Source organism: Triplophysa rosa, unplaced genomic scaffold (assembly GCF_024868665.1).
Source record: "Triplophysa rosa unplaced genomic scaffold, Trosa_1v2 scaffold416_ERROPOS45784, whole genome shotgun sequence".
Lineage (NCBI taxonomy): Eukaryota > Metazoa > Chordata > Actinopteri > Cypriniformes > Nemacheilidae > Triplophysa > Triplophysa rosa.
This window is the reverse complement of record NW_026634418.1, coordinates 12,856-40,242: the sequence shown is the minus strand read 5'-3', so window position 1 is coordinate 40,242 and position 27,387 is coordinate 12,856. Positions and strand designations below refer to the sequence as shown.

At 38.0% G+C, this 27,387-nt stretch overlaps 2 protein-coding genes and 1 long non-coding RNA gene across 5 annotated transcripts; 1 reads left to right on the top strand and 2 right to left on the bottom strand.

Moving 5' to 3' along the window:
- Positions 1–1,817: 1,817 nt before the first annotated feature.
- On the bottom strand, positions 1,818–10,600 carry LOC130550737 (potassium channel subfamily K member 5-like). Its single transcript, XM_057328239.1, has 2 exons — positions 10,576–10,600; positions 1,818–5,193 (listed from the first exon to the last, which is right to left on the bottom strand). Exons 1-2 carry the CDS (start codon positions 10,598–10,600, stop codon positions 4,271–4,273), a joined length of 948 nt encoding a protein of 315 aa, XP_057184222.1. The 3' UTR covers positions 1,818–4,270.
- A 10,309-nt stretch (positions 10,601–20,909) lies between these two features.
- Positions 20,910–24,211, bottom strand: LOC130550738 (zinc finger BED domain-containing protein 4-like). Of its 2 annotated transcripts, none has more exons than XR_008962484.1 (2): positions 22,476–24,211; positions 20,910–21,612 (listed from the first exon to the last, which is right to left on the bottom strand). XR_008962484.1 is itself a non-coding variant. In XM_057328240.1 (2 exons), the coding sequence occupies exons 1-2, from the start codon at positions 22,826–22,828 to the stop codon at positions 21,090–21,092; spliced, it is 876 nt and encodes a 291-aa protein (XP_057184223.1). In that variant the 3' UTR covers positions 20,910–21,089. The 2 variants fall into 2 exon arrangements, 1 of the variants encoding a protein (XP_057184223.1); XM_057328240.1 differs by having other exon boundaries at positions 22,476–22,828.
- On the top strand, positions 24,173–27,152 carry LOC130550739 (uncharacterized). Of its 2 annotated transcripts, none has more exons than XR_008962485.1 (6): positions 24,173–24,282; positions 24,678–24,746; positions 25,274–25,329; positions 25,434–25,613; positions 25,691–25,788; positions 26,188–27,152. It is a non-coding gene; the product is annotated as an uncharacterized LOC130550739 (long non-coding RNA). The 2 variants fall into 2 exon arrangements; XR_008962486.1 differs by having other exon boundaries at positions 24,678–24,771.
- The last annotated feature ends 235 nt before the right edge of the window (positions 27,153–27,387 follow it).

Genomic DNA, 27,387 nt, shown 5'->3' with positions numbered 1-27,387 from the left:
ACAGAAATGGTCCGCAAAGAAGTTGCCGGCAAAGCGGTGGTGGGGGGGTCCGGGGGCCACCATTGGCCACCCCCTGGCTCCGCCCCTGTCCATAAGAAGTGCCGGTAAAGCACCGAGTGTAAGATCGACAGCAATCACTTGACTGCTGCTGAATTTGCAAGTTGGGTCGATCTGGTCCAAGCTCCTTGATCCGTTTTTTTCCTTCATCCGAACGCCTTTGGAACGGGTATTCTTGTAAAGATAAAACCGAATTTTCTTTCATCTCGAGATAATTTCGCTCGCTTCCACGTTAATCAGTACCTGTCAGTCAAATGACAATCTGCTGAGCGGTAATGAGAGGCGTTAAGAACGGTCCAATCACATGAGGCCAAAAATATAAAAACAATATCGTTTAGCTTACAACAAAAGTGGGAGGGTTTGGGGCGATTTGAAACAAGCCAATTAGAGCTCAGCCTCAAATCACTTGCTTTCCAAAAATGTTCGTGCCTACATACACACTCGTTTGTCCGGTGCCCCGCACACGTATGAACAAAATACAATTTTGATTTTTTAATCATTTATAATATGACTAACGGTGGAATAGTACGACTAAATTATTTTATTACGTTATTCATTTGTGATATATATTAAACTTATTGTTGGCATATTAAAGTAGCTGTCTTCTCTGGCTAACTTTAAGGGGGAGCGCCCCCTATTCACCGGCCGCCACTGGATGCGAGTTAGGTATTAACAGTGCTATGAGATAACGTTTTTATGATTTGGTGTAATGTAAATACAACTGAATTGAATTTGAACTATAAATGCATATCTGCTTGATATATATATATATATATATGATCATAAACAAGTTTTATACCGTAAGACAATATGTGATTGAGATTGTTTTTTATTGGTTGTCACCAAGATGGGGCCATTCAAAACCTTTGTAAGTTCCTCCTCCTTCAGGAAACTGTCTTCTAATGGTTGACACAACACATGAAGGCAAGGGCTTCCTAATGTGCCTGCCCAGAATGCCGTAGGCCCAGCGGACAACTTGCCTTTATGCTGTGTAGCGGTATTGTCTGGAGATAGGGACAAAATATCAGTATTGATTGTCTTAATGGCATTAAAATGTGTGACATATGTAGTCATAACATAAATATAGGCAACTTGTATATAAGAAACCAAATTATATTGTTTTAATATAAAAATATTTAATTTCGTATTTATTTATATATAGTTATTTAGCTCAGAATAATAAATTATCGGAGTTTTCCCTAAACATACTCATGTCTGCTGGCCTGGAGTGGTCCATGCTCCTGTCTGAAGTGTATATAAGCTATCTGTAGCACGTATGGGTTCAGACAGTAAGCCTCAAAACCTGGGTGCAGAGTCAGGCACTGGATATCAAGTGTGGGGGCGACATTGTCCACTAAGGCCCAGTATGCATCCAACTCCCTACAGCACTGACTTTCCTCAGCTGTGACCATGGTCGCGCGTTTCCCACACAAGCACCTATGAAACAAAACGTGTTTATCTCTGATCAACGCTTATTAGTGTCTGGTATTGGTAAGTAGCAATACTCATAGACTATTTTTCTATACATTTACTCGCTGGGGTCTCTAACTTGCAATATGCACTTTAAAGCACACAAATGTTCGTTCTTTTAAAGAGATACTCCACCAAAAAATGAAAATTTTGTCATTATTTACTAGGGATGTAACGGTATCAACATTTCACGATACGATAGTACCTCAATATGAAGACTACGATACGATATTTATTGCATTTTGTGCAGGAAAAAAACAAAACAAATGAAGACTTGGAAAAATGTGGCATAAGTGTTTATTAAACTATGACTGAACAAAGATCACATTTATTATTTTTAGATTAGGTAATTTTAAAGTGCAAAGAACAGTAATATAATAGCATAAAAATTAATAACATAAAAATTGAGAACATGAAACATGAAAAAATTAAAATGAAAAAAGTTTGAGTTGTTTGTCAACTTTTAACAACTCACAACCAGTCAGGTACTCGCCTCATTCACTGCTTCCCTCACTGCTATTTTTTTTTCTCTTCGTATCATCATGAAACTTTTCGGGGTGATGTAACAAATGGTTCTTCATATTAGTCGTATTCCCCGAATTGTACTTCACCGCAGTCTGGCAGTGTCTGCATATTGTTTTTTGTCTGTCCGTCACATTTTCTCGTTTCTTGTTACGGAAAACCGAAATGCTTCCACACATGCGATTTTATAATTCGCTTTAGCTTCAACTAGAGGTGGGCGGAATGGCCAAAAATCTATTTCAAGGAATGAGTAATTTTATTTCACGGTAACGATATATTTCATGAAACAATCTCCCATTATAATTCTATGTTTTATACCTCATTTTTCTTTGATTGATTTAACTAATTTATTTATTACAGTTCATTTAAATGCTCACCATAGTTAAAATGTAGGTAAGTTATGAAAATGTACTAAAGATATCAAATTAAGTTCTGATAATCAGATGTATTATTTATTCATATTTATCTTCTGGCTATATCATATGTATACAGTAGGAAGATAGACAACATATATAACAGTAAAGTATGAATATGCACAAACAATGAGAGTACAGTATATGACTAAACTGGTGTTCATGGGGTCTGTACTGTAGGTCATTATCACTCTTCACGCTCTATTAGATGAGCACTTTTAGTGCGCTGCGACTCTCTGTCTTTAGGTTTGTTTATTCTCGGGCTTGTTTTTGCACTGCGAGTCTCTGGTGACTCCTCACGCGTCTCCCAAAACTGGAGGTAGAAGCGCGTCACATCAAAGCGCTCGTGCACGCGCACGCGAGCATCATCGCATTAACAGCTTTTCAAAACAACCTGACTTCTGAAATACGTGTTGAGAATGAGCTTTTTTAAATGCTGGCGCAGATCCCTGGACGAGCACTGCGGGTGAGAGAGAACGCGCCGGACTGGAGCGGATCACTAAACTACAGACTGAAAGAAGGTCAAAAGAATGTTTGATACATTCATTTGTTACGGGTGGATTAATTCAGTAGTTTTTTTCAGAATAGCGCCTAATTTGCAGCGCGCCGAGTTAACCACGCCTACTTATTTACATTCCGCGGAATACACGGAATAGAAAAATCTCTTACGGTTGACATTTTATTCCGCGGTAACAGAATATTCCGTCATTCCGCCCAGCCCTAGCTTCAACAATTTGTAAATCCGTTTCTATGCCACTATAGCGGCATCCGCCACTTTCGCTCAATTTGATCTGTATGGTTGTATGGCTGTATGATGACTATTTTCTCTGTACATTTAAAAACCTCGTCAGTTTATGCAGAGAGTTTACCATTTAAATGTCAACATGGTTGTTTGCTGTAGTTTGTAAACAAACCCTTGCAGACCAAAATGTATGCTTTTCAAACAAATAAGAAGTGAAAACAGGTAATTTAATTTTCTGTTATTTTACAAGCTATGGAAACATTTATCTAGCCCTGCCGATTCAACAATCATTTCTGTTTTAATAGTTCAAGTTTTGCTTTTATACTTCCAAATATTTAATGGAAATTGGCTACATCTCAGGAACATTAAAATATAATATCTATATCAATTAGACTTAAAATAAAATCAAAATGCCCATTATCAACCATAACATACAATTTAAAATAAATCCCACGTTTTAAAATAACAATTCATTAGTTTCTAAAAGAACAGCTTGTGCTAAATGAAGGAGGTTTAACACCTAAAAAGACAATGCTGCTTGGCTCAAATAGGATTAAGCTTTGACTAAGGCAAACTGAAAAGGGAGGACTTTCTTTCTTTAAAAAAATCACCAACATGGTGAAACATATAAAGCAAACAAAGTTATCCTCTATGGAATAAACAATCCATGGTGTCAATTCATTGTGGATTAGAGACCCACAACCACTGTTTCAGCAGTTCAGACACATTTTCAACATTAAATAAATACCCTGTTGTAGTCTAAATTTGATAATGATTAGTCAACTAATATAATGTGTAAAAATATTAATAGGTACACCTGTAACCATATTTAAATTATACAATAACTTTCATTTTAACCAAACAGTTTAAAAGTAGACTTGTGCGTCTTGTCATTCATCCCGCAAAATTCCTTGAAGTTTGGCATAAGCATTTAGGCATTTTACAGATTTCAACTTTGACAATCATATTACAACTGGTAAAAGGTTTGTTCAATCATTTCTGGTCCCAAAAACCATAAGACAGTCTCCACTCTGGGTTTTCGTTAGAAGTTTAAAACAAGAAAGAATCAGAAATCAGTGTTTTCCTCTTTGGAATACTCTTCCACCAGCTGCTCATAAGAATGGCCCTGGTTGGACTCATCTGTGGTAAACACTGAGGTCTCTGAACAAGATTCTGAACAAGGTTCTTTGCAGTCTGTTTCAGATTCCATGTTCTCATCAACGTCTGAACATCTGGGCATTGTATCATTATCATCCAGGTTGTTATTCAGAAAGTTCTCTTCATCAATAAAGGTGATGTTGGCTCTGGGAAACATAAGGTTTGGGTACCCTTTGGAGTCCCATGTGATCCTGCTACCACTGCAGCTTCTAGGTCCAAGATCTTTGTGGTCATATTCTGCCTCTTTATCCAACTGATTCTCATACATTGTGTCAATGCCTGTGTTTAAATCTCCTTCATGCATGTCATTCATGAGAAAACATTCTTCTGGGCCAAAAATATAACTCTTAGATTTGGAAAGGGCCACAGTAACTCTGTCATTGAAGCTGTAGCGGCGCTTCTGCCGAGGTGAGCGTTCTAGATTAATGATTACATTTCCATTTATGTGAGAATCATCACTACAGCTCTTAGAGCGGTTTGTTGCCTTAGACTTAGTGCTTTTAATAGTGACACACAGATCTTCTCTATTCTCAACACCTATTTGCTTGATGAGGTCATTATAACCCTGTTTTTTCTTGGACAGAAAACTGAAGATGTTAACATTTTTGGGAGCTGGTTGAAGGGTAAGGGTCTTGTGACTCTCCTTGATGCACTGCAGCTCATACAGAGAAAGTCTGCGCTTTTTACGACGCTTTTTTAGAGCTTTGTGGGCCTCCACCACCATGCGCACCTTCCAGTTGAAGAACAAAGACAGCCATGCCAGACCCAGATAAATCCACACCTCCACAAAGTAGCGATAGAGAGTAGGGTAATCTGCATTGGGGTCAACACCTGCACAATCAAGAGAAAAACATGTGCTGATTCATGTATGATCACTAAACACATTAAGATGTTTATGAAGTAAAGCTTGTCAGAGTTAACGTGACAGTTCACCAAAAAATGAAAATTCTGTCATCATTTACTCACCCTCTTGTCATGTCAAACTTGTATGAGTTTCATTCTTCTGCAGAACACAAAAGAAGATATTTTGAAAAATGTTGACCGAACAGCGATGGCAGCCATTCACTTGCATTGGTTTTGTGTCCACACAATAGAAGTCAATGGCTGCCACCGCTGTTCGGTTATGAACATTCTTCAAAATATCTTCTTTTGTGTTCTGCAGAAGACGACAGTCATACAGGTTTGAAATGACAAGAGGGTGAGTTAATGATGAATTTTTTTTTTATTTTGTGGTGAACTATCCCTTTAATTTAACAAATAAAATACAAGTCTGCAAAGTTTCATTTCATTCATTTAGGCCCGGTTTCACAGACATGGAATTAAGTGAATTAAGATATGTCGCTTTTATAAAAATGCCTTAGAATACATTACTGGTGTGCATCTTGAGACAAAACAATGGCACTGATATATTTGAAGATATTTCTGGCCAAGTTATATTCAGTTAAGACAGGTCACACATTAATTTTAGTCTGGGACTAGCCTTAAGCCTCGTCTGTGAAACCGGGCCTCAATGCTCAGTTTTATTATTCAAATGATGGACTTTCAACTTTGCATTTAATAAGCAGAGCCTCTGTAAGCCTCGGTTTATTAAATTACTTTACAAAAGACAGGGTGGGGGGTATTGCTGCACTTTATAGTTTTGAATACAGTTATTTGATGTTTGTATTGGTGCTCTTTTAACATTATCTTAGTATAAATGATCAATACATTTCACTGGCTACTGTAAACTGGGGCACCATACAGACCTTATAAAAATGTGTTTACTTTGTATCAGAATTTGTATTGGCGACAGAGAAGTAAAATTTATTGCAATTTTAACACCCACAAATGTTAAGATGATGAAAATAACAAACTGGAATTGTCAACTGGAGTTGCATGCGTCAGAATCCAATCATTTAGACAGTTTCTGACGGATAACGTTCAACTATTGGTGATCACAACGCGGTTTTATGTCTGAAAAGGCTGGGTAAGTGATGTCACTAAGGGGATTTGTTTTTATGTGACTTGCCTACAGCAAGATACCTACTACTTTTACATCATCACATCCTTGGCTCCGCCCACTGCCATTTAGTATTACTGTGCATTCAGACCGCCGCCGTCGAGAGTGTCAAAGTGGCCGGAAGTCATTCATTTTCAATGTGAGCCGGCGGCGAGGAGCGGCGCAGCGTGTCTTGGCCGTTGAGGAGAGTTGAAATCAGGTCAACTTTATGGGTAATGAGCTATGACGCGGTTCGGCGGCAACCAATCGGAACGTAGAAGTCCATTGCTTGAGATGATTCCAGAGAAAGCAGCCCTGTAAACTTTGGTTCCGACCACATTAGTTCCCAATCAAAATGGAGGAGAAGTTGATAATTGCTGTGGCGGGTTTCCCAATCCTATACGATGTGTCACTGTTTGCGTACTGGGACATAAATAAAAAAAATAACGCGTGGACCAAGGTGTTTGAGATTGTTTGTGTTCCTGGTGAGTTGCTGATGATGTGCATTAACGTTATACATTTTCTATAAATAAGCGGAAATTTCATGCTAACTTTAGCGCCAGAGCATGCAAAACAGTGTTACTGCTGCAGAACATTTCTGACATATAGGTGTTGTAAAGAGCTGTGGCAATTTTTCAGTCTGCACAAGATCAACAAGCTTGTTTGCTTGCGGCCCCTTTAAATACAAGATAAGATTTCAATCTTCGTCAGAGCTTCAGCGTGCCCAAGACTCTTTCTACAGCGTTGTTGGCAGGACGGCCAACGGTCGTTGTCGACAATGGCGGTCTGAACGCTCAGTTAGGATCCACTCTGTTCTGAATGGATCTGAAGACGGACCATTTTTATCCATTTACTCCAATGTATGTGGGACAGCACTCTTTTAAGTTCAGTAAAAAAAATGCAGCGTTTCATAAACATGGTATCTCCTTTGGCAAAGAATCAAAAACATGACGGCATATTTGTCCTGTGTCAGCCACAGTAGTGCTTCGAAAGGGAGGGGTGTTCGGTGGAGTGAGCCGTTGGTTGCCATTCGCAACCTCACCGGTAGATGCTGCTAAGATATCCACATATAAGTAGACTATGTTCAAGTCTGTTGTGAGTGACTCACCACATCAATGTGACCAGACCCCATTATTGTCGTGGCCTAATGGTTAGAGAGTCGTACTCGTGACCAGAAGGTTGCCGGTTCTATTCCCAGGGCCGGAGGGCAACGCCTGAGGTGCCCTTGAGCAAGGCACTATTATTGGACTATTATGTCAGATGATCACATTTTGAAAATCAAGTTTAAAAACACAGGGAAAGGCAGTTAGAACAAGAAATTTGCTTATAATATTTTAATAAATTTAGTTATATCTCTTGACCACTAGGGGGCGCTGGCCTATAACTTTACAAGTCATCTCAGAACTTGACTTTGATGAACCATGTCAAGTTTCATAGCGTTACGTTATCGTGTACGTAAAATACAGCATTTTATGACAAAATAAAAAATGGGCGACGCCCACAATGGACAAATGAGGAACACTGGGTATGGTTCGACTCGCAATGCCTCAAGGAATCTAACAAGACCACTCTTATTATTTTACACCAAAGTTTTCAAAAGTTATAAGCAAAAATATCAATTTTTTATATCTCTGGACCAGTAGCTCAGGTCATGACTGCGATGACATGTACCAAGTTTCTTGTGGATACACAAAATTTTGCCGAAGATACAGCATTAAATCCATTTTAGCGTGCTTGTCATCACATTCGTAGACGCTATATGAGAACAGATTGGCCCATCAAAAATATTCTAATATCTTTTTTGTCTGCAGTGTCTCTAGATGCTGCATACCAAATTTTATGCAAATTGGGCAAACCTTCTAGGAGGAGTTCTAAATGGCTGGAAAATGTTAATGGCAGAAAATCATATTCGAATTGGCATGAGCCAAGGGTTCAGAGGAAAACAACATTTTGTTTCTAGGATGTATGGTTCAAAAGTTATAGGCAAAAATGTATGTGGAAGTTTGTACTGTTGGTGGCACAATGGAGGCTACAGCAGGGGTATTCAACTAAAATTTAAAGAGGTCCAGTTAGAGAAAATTTCTTAACCCAAAGGTCCAGAAGATCATAATGTCTAACTAGTTAGTGTGATATATATTTAACTAGCCTAGTAGTTGTATCAACATCAAGTGTTTGATTTTTACTTTGATAGACTTTCAAACGCTTCTGTGTGTATCTGTGTAAGCGCTCGGTATAGAGTGCAATGCAATGATCATTTCACGTGCTTCCGGGTTTGGTTGCGCAAGCGCTCGGTAAGGAGCCATTAGAAGACATATCCGATGACCTTAGAAACACAATAGCCAATCAGAGGTCTTTCATAATTTGCTCAACAGTGCTCAAAATGATAGCGGGAAATGCAAGTATCGTCACATTTAGTACCGACTGGTACCGGAATTTGGTATCGTGACAACACTACACACCACTGAACAAAAATTCAAAAGCATCACAATTACACGTCAAAGACCTTTAGATAAGACTGACCAAAGTGCATCCGGGGTCAGCACCGCACGATGCAGTCCAGTGCAGTGTTGACCCCGGATGCTATTGTGAATGCTTATGTTGTAAACTAACACGGAATTCAGAAATTTAGTTGAATATTGTCTGTTTTTTGTTTGTTTGCATACAAAACGTATCCTTGTCGCTTTATATAATTACAGCTGAACCACTGGAGTGACATAGACTATTTCAACGATGTCTTTACTAACTTTCAGCGCTTTGAAGTTTGGTTATGTTGCAGTATATGGAGGAGTCAGAAAGTCAAGTGAAGTCAAGTCTTTATTTATATAGTGCTTTTTAGAACCCAAGGCTGTACAAAAGTTCTACTCTGCACATGCAATGCACTCGTCACGCACATCGCATTCCATGCATTACACTAAGACTCAACCCATTACAGTAACGGCCATCTTGAAAAGTACAGTATTGCATTTATTCGCTACTCCTCCTTCAAATGTGGTTCAACTGTCATGATCTTTGGACTGAGCCACACAGAAGTGATGCTCCTGGAATTGAGATTTTCGCTGTTGCTCAAAAGTTACGAAGTCGCAAACTTTTCAAAGTTGACCCAAAAATGTATTGGAGGCTGTAACTCGGCCAATGTTAGATTCATCGATAAAGCACTTGGTACGTGTAAACTACACCTCGGAATGGGGGTGCTTGCCAAAATGGGGAACAGTGCCACCTATGGGTCTCGAGATTTGAAAAATGTATGTTTTTGCCTCTAACTTTTGAAATGTTTGTCAGAAAACCGTGATCTCGGTGTATACGGATTCCTCCACTCGTGACGGATCAGGTGAGTATGATTATGTTGCAAATGAATGATCGGCTCGCCCGCTATTTTGAAATGTGACATAAATCGCGATATATTTCGAACCGTGTGATATATCGCCACCAAATTTGATACGCGTCACCAACTTGTAGTCCCAAATATACCCTGGAAGTTTAAAGACAGCGCCACCTAGCGTTCATGAGATATTACTCTTTTATATAATTTTTATAACCCTTGAACGCTGCTAGGTCATGCAAGCCAACTGAGTGGCGCACCTGATAAATTCACAAGTCTCGGTTGCAAGAGGTCGCTGGTTCGAACCTTGTGTTGCGCATTTATACATTTCAATTTGCAAGTATGTGCACAAATAGTGCAAGTATGTCAACAAACGAAAAGTAATGTCATTTTATAATTTATATTTTTATAAATTATTTTATGATTTATAAAATAAAGTGCGATATATGTAGTACAACTTAAAGTGTTTTATAAACCATGTAAATATATACAAACAGAAACAATGTAAGCACAAAATTACATTTTCATTTTCACTTCTGACATCTGTCATCAATACCTGCGTTCGTGAGATATTACTCTTTTATATTTTTTTATTACCTTTGAACGCTGCTGGTGAAGCAAGCCAACTGAGTGGCGCACCTGATATGATCGCAAGTCTTGGGTGCTTCGAACCTCGTGTTGCACATTCATAAATTTCAATTTGCAAGTATGCAAACAAACGAAATGTAATTTAATTTAAGTAATAAAATAAAGTGTGACGTATGTAGTGCAACTTAAATTGTTTTATAAACCATGTAAATATATACAAACAGAAACAAGGTAAGCACAAAACTACATTCTTTCATTTTCACTTCTGACATCTGCCATCAATACCTGCGTTCGTGAGATATTACTCTTATATATAATTTTTTATTACCTATGAACGCTGCTGGGTCAAGCATGTCAACTGAATGGCACACCTGATAAATTGCAAGTCTCAAGTGCAAGAGGTCGCTAGTTTGAAGATTATGTTGCGTGTTTTAAATTTCAATTTGCAAGTATGTCAACAAACTAAATGTAATCTCATTTAAGTAATAAAATAAAGTGCGACGTACGTAGTGCAACTTAAAGTGGTTTACAATACATGTAAATATATACAAACAGAAAGAAGCCAAGTACAAAATGACATTCTGTCTTTTGTTGTCACATCTGTCATCAATACCTGCGTTCGTGAGATATTACTCTTATATTTTTTTATTACCTTTGAACGCTGCTGGTGAAGCAAGCCGACTGAGTGGCGCACCTGATAAGATCGCAAGTCTCGGGTGCAAGAAGTCGCTGGTTAGAACCTTGTGTTGCACATTCATAAATTTCAATTTGCAAGTATGTGCACAAATAGTGCAAGTATGTCAACAAACGAAATGTAATGTCATTTTAGTAATGAAATAAAATAAAGTGCGATACATGTAGTACAACTTGAAGTGTTTTATAAACCATGTAAAAAGTGGCGCAAAGTGTGGGCTTGGCCCCGGTGGTGATGCTTGCATCTCTTGTTACTAGGGCTGTCACGATTATTAAATAATCGTCTCATCGCGATTGTTTGATCTCATCGCGATGGTTTCAGATCATCGCAATTATTGCATATCTCTATAGAAGACACTAGGGGGAGCTGTAGTGCATCTGCATATTGCATATTTTAGTGTATATATTGTTACTAAAGCATGGTAATACTTGTAAAATGTACCACCACAACACAATCACTTAAAAAAAAAAAAACTAAAACATATACAAATTACCTGCACTACAATTTAATATTATTTAAGCAAATCTCAGTGTGCAAACCAGTCTACCAAAATGTCATTAACACACAAGTAAAATTTTATTGTAGTCTTGCAAGTGAGAAAAAAAACAGACTAGAAGCTTTTCTATGACTGATAGTATTTTAATGGTGGCTTCAATTCACACCTGATCAATTTACTTAATTTACAAGTATTTGGTGGTTGTATTATTGACAGGTAAAAGCCCAAACCTTAAATATATGATGACCCAATTTTTTCCGATGTATTTCCAAGAAGAAAACATAGTCTTGTATTCAGATCGCTGAATCAAAAATGTATGAGAATTAAATGTCAAAGCTCAAAAACAGACAATTTATCGTCATAATCGTCAAAGCCCTACAACAGACAATTAATCATCATAATCGCAATGATTTATTTGACAATTAACCGTCAGTCAAATTTCAAAATCGTGACAGCCCTACTTGTTACAATTTTTATTGTTACAAATAGGGCTGTCACGATTATGAAATTTGATTGACGATTAATTGTCTAATAAATCATTGCGATTATGGCGATTAATTGTCTGTTTTAGGACTTTGTCGATTATTACGATTAAGACGATTAATTGTCTGTTTTTGAGCTTTGACATTTAATTCTCATTCATTTTTGATTCAGCGATTGAAATGACCATTGTAACAAAGTTCAATTTAGTGAAGGAAGGAGGCGGGAACCGGCGAACATTTAACAATCTTTAATCAAAATAAATAAACAGCAAATAACAGGCCGGCAGCCCCTCACGGACGACTGCCGGCCACACAAACGTAAACCAACTTAAACAAAACTCAACTCATGTCCGGGCCCGGTCCTCTCTCGCCGTAGGCCTATTCTCCTGCCGTTCGTCCTTTTATGCTTCCGCTCCTCCGTGAGAGATTCGAGGCCGGAATGACGCCCAGCTGACACTCATTATCAATCGCGTCCCGGCCTCGCTTCTTCCTCCCTCTCGTCACGCCTCCCTCCTCACGACCATATTGTTCTGAATACAAGACTATGTTTTTTTCTTGGAAATACATCGGAAAAAATTGGGTCATCATATATTTAAGGTTTAGGCTTTTACCTGTCAATAATACAACCACCAAATACTTGTAAATGAAGTAAATTGATCAGGAGTGAAATGAAGCCACCATTAAAATACTATCAGTCATAGAAAAGCTTCTAGTCTGTTTTTTTCTCACTTGCAAGACTACAGTACAATTTTACTTGTGTGTTAATGAAATTTTGGTAGACTGGTTTTCACACTGAGATTTGCTTAAATAATATTAAATTGTACTGTAGGTAATTTGTATATGTTTTCGTTTTTTTTTTAAGTCATTGTGTTGTGGTGGTACATTTTACAAGTATTACCATGCTTTAGTAACAATATATACACTAAAATATGTAATAAGCAGATACACTACAGCTTCCCCTAGTGTCTTCTATAGAGATGTGCGATAATTGCGATGATCTGAATTCATGGCGATGAGGTCAAACAATCGCGATGAGACGATTATTTAATAATCGTGACAGCCCTAGTTACAAAGCAGCTGTACATGAGACATATTGACTAAAGGCAAAACATTTAAAGTTATAAAAAAATAAAAAAAAGGTGAAAACACAGAAGACAGACACACCCACACACAAAACACTTCACACGCACAATATGCACACGTACTAACACACATAGACATAGACACACACGGACATGCAGACACACGAACACGCACACAGACACGCACGCACGCATACACAAACACGCACACGCACGCATACACAAACACGCACACACAAACATGCACGTACACACACGCGCGCACACACACAAACGTGCACACACACAAACGCGCACACGTAAACGCGCACACACAGACACGCACGCACACACACAGACACGCACGCACGCACACACACACACACACACACAGACACACACACACACACAGTGAAAAGCACACATTTAAGATAAAGGAGCGGGCTTCCGGTTTGGACGGCAACATGTGAAGACGTGTTTGACGGAGCTCCGCGCTGAACTGTACAAACTAAGCTAAACACAAACGCTTTCTCGACCAGTTCACTTTGAGTTAATGTAGTTAAAGAGTAGAGATTAGGGATGGGCGATATTATATCGTTTGCGATATACCGATAGAAATTCGCTACACGATAGGAATTAGTCTTCCCGCGATATAAACGATAAATTCTAGTTGATGACGTATTTCTTTGTGAGACCCATTCACAGCTCGTGTGAATCGAAAACGGGTATAGCGGAGGGCGGACGTGAAGCTGAGAAAGAGTTTGCACTAAAAGACGAGCTCTAAATCTCGTTTAGGTTGGCACTGTAGATGCATCCGAGTTAATGTTTAGTTTCACTTTCATTTTATTTAATTAGTTTGTTAAGTATTCGTTGATAGTCATAATATGTTACAACACAACATTTAGTTTGGCTAAAAGTATTTATTTAAACATCCGTTAGATGTTATGCGCGCGTGCAGAAATTGTTTAATACGATTTCTTGCCTGTTATATACAGGATGAACGGAGCGTCCCGTGCGCAGCTCGCGCCCACATGTGCTTTCATAGCGACACAGCGTGCACAGCACTGCTGCCTGTTCACATACAGTACAAAATGCGAGTTTGTATTACGTTATTTTAAATACGTTTATAAGCGTATAAAAGCATGGATTAGTTAATTAGATTTCTTTCATCCGCATTTTTCTGTTCTCTTTCTGTAGCGCGAGTCATAGATTCAGTGTATGTTGCTGTGAGAAGAGAAGGTTCACACAGTTCAAGAGAGAGTGATTAACAGCGTGATGCGATCGATCGTTTCCACCCAACAATATATACAGTTTTAGGTATGACATGATGTCTTTTATTGAGCTTTAGTTCATTTAACTTTTCTTTACTACAACCTTTTGAAGTCGAATCTCACCATTATATTTTATATCTACAAAAATACTGTAGGTATATTTTAGGAGCTGTTTGATTTGGGGTAAATTTTACTTTTTGATAATGTTTGTTTTTCTGAGGGTCTAGACTACATGCAGCTATCACTTGACGCAAAAAACAGCGGTGGATGGCGTTATGGATATATCATCATTTTTATTGTTACCGCAACAAATACCAGGAATTATCGTGATAGAGTTTTAGGGCCATATCGCCCATCCCTAGTAGAGATTGTTTTAATTAAAGTTTTGAGTAAACAGTCGTCCAACTTAGTTTGTTCGAACATGCCCGGTACTCGCAGCAAAAAAGATAAGGCTGAGGAGAGTGCTGCGGAGGAAGCAGTGGAAAGTATGGAAACTAATCAAGAGATCATTATCCGCGAAATAAAACTGCTTAAAACAGACCTACTTTTGAGAATAGACGAAAAAGCCTAGGTCCAGGCCACAGAGATAAAGACTTAATGTGAGCAACTGAGAGAGGAGTTTGGGACCGCGATGGGCCTGGCAGGTACGAGAATGGCCGCACAGGAGACGCGGGTGCTTTTCCTGGAGGAAGCTGAGAACGGGCATTCGGATGTCGTGAGTACCCTGCAACGAGAAGTCACGAAACTTAAACAAGATGTAGATGCACTGGAAACAAAAAATGAAGATCTCGAGGCCAGGTCTCGCCGTTGTAATTTACGCATTGCGGGAGTGAAGGAAAAGCGAGAAGAAGGAAAACATATGCACGATTTCATATCCGAACTGCTTAAAGGTGCAGTTATTGATTAACAGTGGCCACTAGCATTGTATTATAGATTTGCCATGAATCGCTCAGTCCAAACACGACGATGGCCACCACAGTACAAAAAGATGTCGTTCTCATGTTGACGCAGGGAAGAGATTTTGCGGGCATTAGGAAGACTGTAGAAAGAGCTATGACTTATGTATTACATAAAATAAAAGGTTTGTGGATTTTAAGTTTAAAAAGAAGGATACAAGTCAGGCAGGAGCTAGGACCTGCGCTAATATTATAAAGACTTTTCTGTAGAGACGCGTTAGGACCCTCGGTACTAAGGCTTTTAGCAGATATACTCACAGATATCTATGGAGATACTTTCCAGCAGAGAGACGTTGGAGAGAAAGATCGTCTAAAAATCACCCCCGAGGAGGTTGCTTTGATTCGGATCAGTATGTGAGTAACACAACTCAACTTTATTTATATAGCGCTTTTTACAATTTTCATTGTTACAAAGCAGCTGTACATAAGACATATTGACTATAAGCAAAATAATTAAAGTTGTACCTGCAAAAACAAGAAAAAGTTGAAAACACAGAAGACAGACATACCCACATACAAAACACTCCACACACACAATATGCACACGTACTAACACACATAGACATAGACACACACACACACACACAGACACGCACGCACGCGCACACACACGCTCAGTGCGAGCACACATTTAAGATAAAGGAGAGAGAGGTCAAATATAACAGACTATAAATTCCTATATGCAATATTAATTAAAACTTTAAAATTCTAAAGCAGCCCCCCGGCCAGGCAAATAGTGCAAAAAACAGTATGCAAACGTGGCGAGGACATACTAACATACCAAAATATGTTGTTGTTGTAATATTAGCTGTGTGACAGAGCAGTTTTGAGATTCATTGTTTATCTGGAACCGCTTTAAAGGGGACATTTCACAAAAATACAACTTTTTCTGTGTGAAACGTGAAAAAGTACAACACAGTAACTTTAGTTTGTTATGCCTTTCTCTGAAAGCATGTGAAAAAATCAGTGCTTCAGATTATGCTCCCTTGATGACGTATGTGAGGGATCTCATTGTAATAGCACCGCCCCTTAATCTGCTCGTTTCCACCCACGGCGCGCCATTTTGTTTTCCGCAGGTGACAGGAGTGTATCGGTTCTAACTCCATGGCAAAAGTTTGTGCCAAACATGCTAACTGTTCTGTCCTTGGGTGCACAGACCAACACAGAACACTGTTCCCAGCCTCACAGGAGACAATAGAGCAATGGATTTATTTTGTTTTCAATGAAAATCCCCCCACACTGAACGAGGCAAAGCTGCAAATAAAGACATTGTAAGTACTGGTATTTTTTAAGTAAGACCTCAGGGACCTGTGGCAACTTAAAAGTAGATATTATTTCACTGTGACACGTTTGTCCATTTACTCATAGAAAGCAATGTGTATGACTTGTAAACACGCGACGGGATTGACCTGTGTAACGTTACTTTCACTTAGAGAATACGCGATGCGTTTGTCTTGAGTACCTTCACTTATAGAAAGCAGTGTGTATGGTTTGTAAACACGCAACGGGTTTGTCATGGTAACATGAGTTCCCGCCACCCTCCTGTTTTGTTATTTCACCGGTGAAACCTTGTGACGCAATCGCGGGTCTCACTCCTGAAAGCGGTCGTGACCAGACAAACAGGGACTGGAGCGCCTTCGCGAATGGCCCCGGGGGAAACAGGTGTGCTTATAGAAAACAACGTGTTTGGCGTTTAAAGACAAGACCTTGAATTTGTGTAAAAGTAGAAAAAAATCTCCCCTTTAATATTGTACTCATCCAGATAACGTTACTTGAGAGAGAGAGAGTGCGTTGGAACTTAAACTGGAGAGCGAGCAAGAGCGCGTATTACTCTTTTACTAAATGATGAATAAACTTTCAGTTAATCCGCGGGTCACATGCGTTCCGAACCGGAGAGCACGATCCATACGGATCACGGATCATCCCGTGATCCGTTTCAGCACGATACCGCAGTGGAGAGGAAGAGAAAACACGCGTTGTAGAGTTGTTTGTCCATTTAGGGCTGCTGTACAAAACATGGCGGCGAATTCAATGTATGTAGGCCCGCTCTGTATGTAGATATAAATATCTTATTCTAAGGTATTACAAACATAATGGTTCATTGCGTAAGGTCTTTATACATCTCTGAAGAAATAGTTTTGTATATTATATTGTATTTCTGTCAATACATCCTCCTAAAATGCCGTATTGTTCCTTTAAGGACTCGCTACTGCTTAAGGACGCACTACAGCTGGATAAGGCCCCAGTGATAGCTCGCGCGCACAGAGCGGAGACGATCAACCAGCAAGGGCAATTATAGTGAAATTTCACTATTTCCAGGAGAAGGAGTTGGTGCTTAAGAAAGCCTTACAGAGAAGGGAGATTGTCACACCGGATGGGGACAAAATACGCCTTCAGCCTGATTACACCCAAAAGGTTATAAAACAGTGAACAGCTTTCAACGAGGTACGTGGTCTACTCAGATGCAGTGAGGGTGTACGATATGGTCTGTTTTACCCGGCCGACCTGAGAATCACCACAAAAGACGGAGTGAGGCGGAGCTTTAAAGATCCAAAGCAGGCTATGGGTTTTGTGAGGGACACTCTGAAATCTTAATGCAAACGACATGCCTTCAACATTTTGATAAGCAATGTACGTATGGTGAGCTAAACCGATATAATTCAGAACCTGTTTGGCCGTCTCTCATTGATGACACTAGTATCTGAAGATAACGTCTGTTGACAGTTATACACTTAAAGAGATATGTTCTTTACATTTGTAGAGTTTATAACTACATTTACATATTCCTGTAAATAAGAGGAATGCAGTTTGTGATAATGTTATGTTATTATAATGTTATGTCATGTTGCTACAGTTCAGATTGGCATTTAAATCAGTGAGGTGCGTGACTTGAAACAACTGGTAGTACTAGCAGCCTTTCTTCCAAGGCCAGCTCAAGTTGTGTTGTTCTGTGTATGTTTTTTTTCTTTTCCTTCCTACAACCCCTCCCGGGAGCATATATACTATGCTGCAAAGCGTAATCACATATGGCAAAAGGAGGTAGTACAGTAGTTTTAAGTTGGAACTGTCGGGGCCTTAACCATCCAATAAAACGAAGTAAAGTCTTCTCTCATATCTCTAAGCAGAAAGCATCTATCGTATATTTACAAGAAACACATTTGATCCCTAAGGATATTAATAAGTTAAAAAGTGGCTTTCAAAAAGTTTTTCATTTAAAGTTTACTGGTAAAATCCGAAGTACTGCCATATTAATACATAGAGATCTAGCATTTGAAGTATCAAATGTGATAGCTGATAGAGAGGGCTGCTATGTTATTGTCCAAGGGAAATTATTCAACCAACCAAGTGCTGCTGACAAATGTATAGGCACCTAATTGGGACAATATTATATTTTTTAAAGACCTCTTTGCACATATTCCAGATCTTGATAGTCACAAACTTATTCTGGCAGGCGATTTTAATTGTACACTCCACCCGCTGGACCGATCTAAAGCATCATCCGGGCCACTTAGTAAATCATCTCGATGTATCAATGAGTTTTTGCAAATTTATGGTTTGGTTGATGCATGGAAATATAAGAACCCAACATATCAAGGCAATATTCTTTTTTTTCTGCAGCTCATCAGATCTATTCAAGGATTGATATTATTTTTATAGACAAGAGAATGTTACCGACACTCAAAATCATGTGAATACACTGGTATAGTAATCTCTGACCATAGCCCTGTATTGATGAGTCTCTGCTTCCCTAATAACAAACCACCACGGGGTATGTGGAGATTCAATTCTAGATTACTGGCAGATGAGGTGTGTTTGTTGATTTCTTAGATAATCAGATAGATTATTTTTTTGAAACAAACTGCACGCCAGGTATGACCTCTGGGAGACTATGAAGGCCTTCTTGAGAGGCCAATAATTTCATTTAGTGTGGGTATGAAGAAAAAAATAGAACAAATCAATCAGATTATTTAAAGAATAAATGATATAGATCAAGAACATTCTAGATTACCCACTGTCACTTTTTATAAGGAGAGATGAATATTGCAGTCAGAATTAGATACCTTAACAAGAGAGGCAGAGGAGACACTATATCTGAGATCTAAACAGCAGGAATTTGAATATGGTGAAAAGGCTAGTAAGCCACTGTCGCATCAATTGAGAGTCAACTGAGGCTAATTATATAGCTGAGATTCGGAAGGCACATGGAGTAACCATGGATCAGTTTAGCATTAATAAACAGTTTAAACATTTCTATGAAGAATTACAGTATATACGTCAGAACCATGTGGATAGGCGAATATAGCAAGTTTTTAATCTGAATTAGACATACACAGCAAAATCGCTGGTGTCAAATGTTCAGGGACGGTGTTGAATTCCCAGTGTTGACATTATTTTAACACTATATAGTAATAAAACTACCATTGTTTTCTGCAAGACGGTACGCGTGTGAAACAAGAGTGTATTCTCAAATCAGTCCACGCTTCCACTGAATGACTGCCACTTGTCTGAAGGCCGCCATTTTATTTTGCACGAGGACGAGAAGACAGCAGGTAAATCAGATGTTATTGCCTGATAAATATTATTAAACCAAATGAATGCACGAAATGCAGAAAAATTAGATATGGTGACCACTTTAATTTATTTTGCAACTGTTTTAAAGTCTGGTTAACGTTAAATCGCCACGTTGTGCTAAACTGTTAATTGTCATGTTTTAAACCATCGTTAACACGGCCACGACTTAATTAAACGAGAGGACGAACTAATTTGTTAGTATAAAACTGTTTTAAGCCATAATTATAAATTACGTACACGAGATAGGAACGATTAAAAAATAGGCCTAAAATTGGCGGTAAAATGAATGACATGTTTATCATATTTTTTCGTTTTATGTTTGTCACATAATAGGTAATGAGCCCGTTTATATATGCACAACAACAAGCTGATAGCTGTTCAGTTTGTATGAAAGTATGGAAAAACACGTTCAGACATGTTGTTGGTTCGAGGTAACATTGGCTAATGTGCTACATGCATCGTAAAATATGCGCTAAATGCCACAATCTACTCTCCTCCATCCAGTTTATTGTGTTTGTTTGACCATTGACGTTGTCGTTTTGTTAATCATAATTGGTGGATCAACTGCGCTGGATGGGTGCAGAGGCAGCAAGTAAAGTTAGTGGCTTTCTAACTGCTGATTTACAGCACCTGCGACACAGACAGGAGAAATTATATCAAGCTAACGCTTTATAAGTATCATATATATTTGTAAGCAAAACTTGATGGCTTGGTCAATTGATATACTGTATAATCCATGTATTATTTTAGCTCTTCCTGTCGCCATTAACTAACGAGCATGGCAAATAGACTATAACTAACACATGCGTGACAAACGCATGGTTTTCTGCATTTCGGCGGTATCATGTAGGGATGCACCGATACCAGTTTTTCTCTGCCGATCCGATTCCGATATTGAACTTACAAATATCTGCCGATACCGATCCAAATCCGATATCAGTTATTGTTTACATTTTAAGGTTTAGAATGTCTGTAACTCACACAGTCATTAAAATTAATCTGCTTAAAGTCAAGCTTTGTAGATTCATGAAATACATAAAAACTAAGATAAATAATATACACAGTATGACGAACATCTTTATTAAGAAAACTGTGCAATTTCTTTTATTTCTTGTAAAATACTGCAAAATTTGAAATTGAAATAAATTAAATTAAATCAAGCTATCTGGAGTCATCCAAATGACAATCTACATTTTGTGAATCTTAAATCAAAAACGTACGTATGAACATATACGTTTGTAGACAAAAATATGTACACATGAAAAATAGTACAAAAATATCAACACAACAACTGTGTTTAAGTATAGACTTCAAGTGACATTATCTGTTTTAAGGTTAAACAGCAATGACAGGTTTTTTTTTAGGAATATTAGCATTTCTGCTCTTTCGACTAGAAGTCGGTTCCGTCTTTCATCTACAATGTTGGATGCAGTGCTAAACAGTCTTTCGCTCTCAACACTGGCACAGGGGGCAGAGAGAAACACTGATGCAGTAGCAGCAAGGGCAGGGAAACGAACATGATTCACTGCCCAGTAACAGAATGGGCTATCAGATCGGGGTGTAATTGGCTCTGTCAGATATGTTTGTATTTGATTAAGGGCATTAGTGGTAGCTATCCCTCCTGCAGATTCTTGTTGGTCCTGGAGAACTTCATCAAACATCATTGTGAAGGTGCTGTTGCTTGTGTGTCCACTTGACCCACTTGCTTCCATATGAGATACCTCTGCTGGACCTGCTGCAGTAGTTGCTGTCCTCAGTGTATCTTCGATCTTTTCAGCCTCTTTTGTCAGTGCATTTTTTGCATGAATGACAGCATCTGCACTGGTAAAGTATCTAAAGCAAAACAGAGGAAATGGTCTATTATACAAACATTACACAGAAAATGTATTTTAATGTTGGCAGTTGCTGGCTGTGATAAAAATAGGAACAAAAATCTTTCAATCAAACAATTATCCTACAAAGAAAGAATCAAAACCAAATTAAATCAATCAATAAACTCAAACTAAATGTGTGTATTTCTCACTATTGTAATTAAAATATTTGATTTATTTTGGTCTGTGATGAAAATAAAACTGCAAATGAAATTCTGTCTTGTCAGCAATATATCACCCTCTGGATTAACTTCATTGCAGAACGTATAGGCCGAATATGAAAAAGACCGGTATTTTACTATAAAAACTAATGCCGCAATAACAGACAACTTGAAATGAAAGTGAACTTTAAAATAAAATATCTAAAATATAATTGAATAAACAAACAAACAAATTAATAACGAAGTTGTGTATTTCTTAAGGTTACAATTAAAATATTCTATTTATTCAAAAAACGCTTGAGAGAATTTTTTGAACCACGCCGTTTTAGTTTACCCAGTCTAATGTGTCTTATTTCGTTCTTTATAATGGTTAAACGTAACAGCCATTTAAAAAAATTCTTAAAAAAAAATTCTTAGACGTTTGTTATCGTGTCAGTTTTTGTAAATTGACAGCACTGCATTCTGAAAAATTGCGTTGTTGCTCAAAAGGATTCAAAATAAAAAATCGTTTTTGTCTGACTCTGCAATAAATAACCCTCCAGTTTAACTTTATTTGAAATTGAATGCAGCAATAACAACGATAAAAATTTAACCTAAAATTACCTGCATATTTTTTTAAATAAAACAAAATAATAATCCATAATAAGTAAAGCTATTGACCTACCTGTCTTTGCACCGTGGGTCAAGCAAAGTGGCAACGGAGAAAAGTGGCTCATCCTCAATGTTACAGAGTCTTTCATTGACCGCTTGTAGTAGAGTACTTTTCATTGTTTTAATCCCGCTGTCGGTGTCTCTCTCCTGAGATAGCAGACATTTCAAAACCACAATTGCTGGAATAACATCCGCCGTGGAAGATTGGGATGAGTTTATGGCTCTGGTAAGGTCTTCGAATGGTGACAGTACAATCACGGTCTTCTCCAGCAATCCCCATTGGTTTGCTGTCAGTGTTGCGGGCAGCTCGTGGTCGGCAGCGAATGCACTTAAAGCACGCTTCTGTTCAAGCATACTCTGAATCATGTCAAACGTACTGTTCCATCGGGTTTTGACATCTTGCTGTAGACGTTTCACAGGCAAGTGAAGTTCGCGCTGAATATCCTCCAATGAAGAGTACGATGATGGGGAATGTTTGAAGTGCCCCACAATCTTTCTCGCACCTGCAGGGCATCGCTTACGCTCCGTTGCGACAGAAGCCCCTCATTAATTACAAGCTGCAATGAATGCGCGACACACCTCAAACTAGGGACCCCCAAATCTTTAATTGCCTTCTTCACGTCACTGGCATTGTCCCTCAAAATTGCATGTACTTTGGAAAGAGGGATTTTCCATCCATCCATCATTTCTTTGATTGAAGCTGAAATCACGCTGCTTGTGTGTGGCCCTCGCAACTCTTTAGCATGTAGCACAGCACTCTGCAAAGCATAACCAGAATTCACCCAATGCGCGGTTAAACTCAAAAGGGTCATGGGGCACACGTCGGAGCTCCAAATATACGTAGTGAAGCTCAAAGACTTTACATCTTTTAACTGGTCCGCAACATGCGAGGACACTCTAGAATACAACTCAGGCAAAGCTGTTTCAGAAATGTATTTACGCGATGCTAAACTGTATCGCGGTTCTAGATGTTCCATTAGGCGACGGAAGCCTACATTTTCCACAACAGAGTGAGGCTGATTATCTAGAACAATAAATTCCACAACTTTTTCTGTGATTTTAACAGATTTTTTGTTGTCTTTATGAAGTTTTTCTTGCCTTTGAAACGCTTCCTGCAAGGTCTGCTGCTTTGATTCGTCCTTTTTGCGTTTCGCTTGTGCAAACTCTTCATGATCTTTTCCGTGATGCTTCTGAAGATGTTTGATTAAATTTGTTGTATTGTAACGCGCAACAGTACTTCCACCTCTTGAAACACTGGTTTTGCAAATGTTACAATTTGCTGTGCTGCTTTCTGTTGTTTCAAGCGTGAAATATTTCCAAATCTGCGACATCTTTAACGCACTGAAGTAAATTACCATATAGGCATAACGTTGGGTCCTGAAAGGTCTACCCGCTAAACTTGCCTGTCAGACGATTATGCAAAATATATTTCTAAGTATTTAATTATATGCATTTTTCCCCAAATAAACGAATGTTTTCTATTTACTTAAATACAGTTCCCCGTTCAACAATCGCTGGTAATTTGGTATCGGATTTGGATCGGTCGTGCTGACTCGCGCATGATCGATACCCGATCCTTTCAAAAAGGTATGGATCGGAGCCAAATCCGATCCAGAGTATCGGATCGGTGCATCCCTAGTATCATGTGCTAGTTTAGTTACAAGTAGATTAAATGAACATAACTACTACGTTCAAATCCTAACAACGAGTGTTTTATTCCGAAAAAAATGCTGGTTTAGGCGGAGTGCAGTGGACACCCGAAATGGATCCGAATCTCTATGAAAAACGACTGTGTAAATTCTATAAATTCATTCTTCGAGGTAAGATTACATACTACTTTCGTTGTTGTATTCATGTTGCATGTTAAAGTATGTAACTGTATGTGTTAATGTTAAAATTAAACTTCTTATTTGCATCTCTTACTTTGTATTTAACTACTATTTAAGTTCACTCTTATGTTATCTTATCTGAATGATAAATGATCTGAGTTGATGTGGATGCTGATATTTTTGGTGAGTTTGTGAGAACATTTAGGATTTTTTTCCATATTTTGTATGGAAACTCACATGACTTGCTGCCAATCATCCCTAAGTCTTATTGCTGAATACTTGATAATAGCATCTTAAAGTTAGCATGGATAGGAGTTTTTATTATTTTGAATATTGTTGAATGCTTATGCTATCTTATTGAGAGTCCACCTGTTTTTGATTTAAAGATGATGTCCTCCAAGCTGAGGCAGAGTTCTCTGGATCCTGATGGATGCCCTGAGTCATAATTTTCATTGGTAGAATCAAAGTTCAGACCTCACAGTAATTGTACACTCTTCAAATGCTTGCAAAAGACTGCTTTTAGAATAATCACCAGTAATGTGTCAAAAGATGTAAGCTTTAATATTGAAAGCTGGAATATTTTAGTTTTAGGTTTTTGTCATCGTTTACTCAACCTCAGATTGTTCCAAACCTGTATACATTTCTTTGTTCTGCTAAACACAAAAGAAGATATTCGGAAGAATGCCAGTAACCAAACAGGTCTCATCCCCCATTGACTCCCATAGTATTTATTTTCCCTACTATGGCAGTAAATGGGGGATGAGATCTGTTTGGTTACTTACATTCTTCCAAATATCTTTCTCTGTGTTTAGCAGAACAAATTAAATTATACAGGTTTGGAACAATCTGAGGGTGAGTTATAAGTGACAGAATACTCATGTTCATTTTATTAATGTAAATATACAGAGCATCTAGCACATCACTGATATTTGATCACAGTTCAGTTCTATCTGTAATGTTTCCTTTTGTTATGCTGTGTTAGGAGGATCCCACCATGTCTGGATATACAAGTATGCAGTACATCAATGCACTTTCTCAGTAAGAACTGTTAAAATACTGAGAATATAAAATATTTGAATACAATGTTTTTAATATTCCAAGTGTGTGTATATTTAACGTTAACATATTTTTTTCTTTAACAGATTGACAATCTTTGGTAATATATAAGGCTCTCTTTGGTGATGACATCTCATCTCAGACAGAATTATTTGAAAAATGGAAACGTTTTACAGGAACATCCAAAATAATTGCTGACCATCAAAACCTATGACATGTTGCACATGTTAACAACCTTTTATCTGGTCAGCAGCAGTCTGATTATGGTAAGTATTCATAGATTTTTCAATGGTTTGAAGTTGAACTGTATACCCATGGGTTGTGTGTGTGTTTATTCTGCTAGGATGGAACAGTGATGTGGCAGCTCTCTTGCTCCTTTCATCTCTTGCCTCAAACTGTAAACGGTGAAACTGCCCAGATCATGCTGTGAAGTTTATGAAGGTACTTGTTTTTAGATTTGTTTTAGTCCGCAGTTAGTTTGTATGTTCTTGCATTGTCTCTCTCTCTCTTCATTATGTACAGGTTGATACATATTTTGATACGTTGATTTTAACAGAAATATAGTAATATATTCTAATATTGTGTAAATGAACATTGGTTAATTAACAATGAAGGAAGAATGCACTTTGTAATTTTAGAAACTTGTTTTAAGATTAACATGTTGTAAAAACATGTAATTGTTTTCAAATATATATTGAAGCTCACTGTAAAATATTACCAATCTTTAAGACTTGTACACGTGCCCCACCTACGTTTAAGGAAGGGAAACTTTTGTGTTAAATGACACCTAGAATATCTGAATAAAAACACTCTTTAAAATGTTTTGCTATGTACACACAGGTGGGGATGAGGATTAATATGCCCATTGAGCGAGTTGGATTGACCCAGACCTTCCTTCTCTACGTTGGGGAAATGTAGCATCCGGAAGTTCTACATCATCCTGGACCAGAAAGAGTCCCCTGCATGATCCAGGCCCCTGCTGCAGCCTTGGACAAACTCTTTAAGGCACTCTTTGTCTTTGCTGTGTCTTATGGTGAGGCCTTGTTCAGTTTTTACACATTTATTCTAATAACCGTGCATGGAATTGAAGTCCAAGGGGTTATGAAAACTAAAGTGAGAATTCAAAATTGAGGTTCAACCTTATTTCAGAACATTTAGTGCAATGGAAGAACTTGTCATCCTCATGATCATGCAATGACCCTGTTCTTAATTCTTCTTGGCCTAAATGCTATTTAGGCCTTGTCTAATACTTACTGAACATTGTATTCTTTACTGTATTAACAGGGTATAGATTATTGTTTGAGTTTTTATTTTAAAAGATTTTAGTTTGGCCCCGTTAATGAAATCTCAGTCTGGAAGGTAGTTTTAAACTAAAACTACACTAAAACTTTGTGTGTGTCATCTTTTTCTACTATATCTTGGGTTGATAACTATGGAACTGAATAATGTTTGCTTTGCTGTTGAAAATGAAATGTCTGATTTCTGTAAGATGAATAAGCAAGCATGTTTATTCAGTATCGTAACTGCAGTGTATTTAAGTATGTATTGAGGTGGTTACTATTTTTACCATTTTCTTTTTTGAGCGTATGATAATAGACCTGATGGACAATGTTTATATTATTGTGATAGGCGATTGAGATATTGTAGTTTTTTTTAATATGCAGTAAATTATGTATTTGATTGTGAATGTTAAATCTGGTGTACTTCAATAAAAAGAGGTTTTGTAGTACTTGCTAACATTTGTCCTTTTTGCAATCACTTGAGTATTAACAGAAATACTATTCAAAGCAACGAAAGTACTGCCAATAATTAGTATTTTGAACACTCACCATTGTTGAATTTACATTACACTGGTGTTGATGTAAAAAGAGGAGTGTTCATTTTTAACACTGTATTTGTATGCTAACACCAGTGTAGTGCAAAAATAACATTGACTAGTGTTGAGGTGGTTTTGCATTTAACAACACTTGGTGTTAAAGTTTCATGAATTGGGTGTTAAAGTTACATTAATTGGGTGTAAAAAAGTTAACACTATCAAAA

Bases quoted from the DNA above. Each gene is read 5' to 3' on its own strand.
- LOC130550737 (XM_057328239.1), bottom strand. From the start codon at position 10,600: ATGCTTGACCCAGCAGCGTTCATAG. The intron at 5,194-10,575 runs GTAATAAAAAAT...TTGATTGTGCAG, and splicing joins TGACCCAGCAGCGTTCATAG to GTGTTGACCCCAATGCAGAT.
- LOC130550738 (XM_057328240.1), bottom strand. From the start codon at position 22,828: ATGATTCAGAGTATGCTTGAACAGAAGCGTGCTTTAAGTGCATTCGCT. The intron at 21,613-22,475 runs GTAGGTCAATAG...GTTTTGCTTTAG, and splicing joins GACCCACGGTGCAAAGACAG to ATACTTTACCAGTGCAGATG.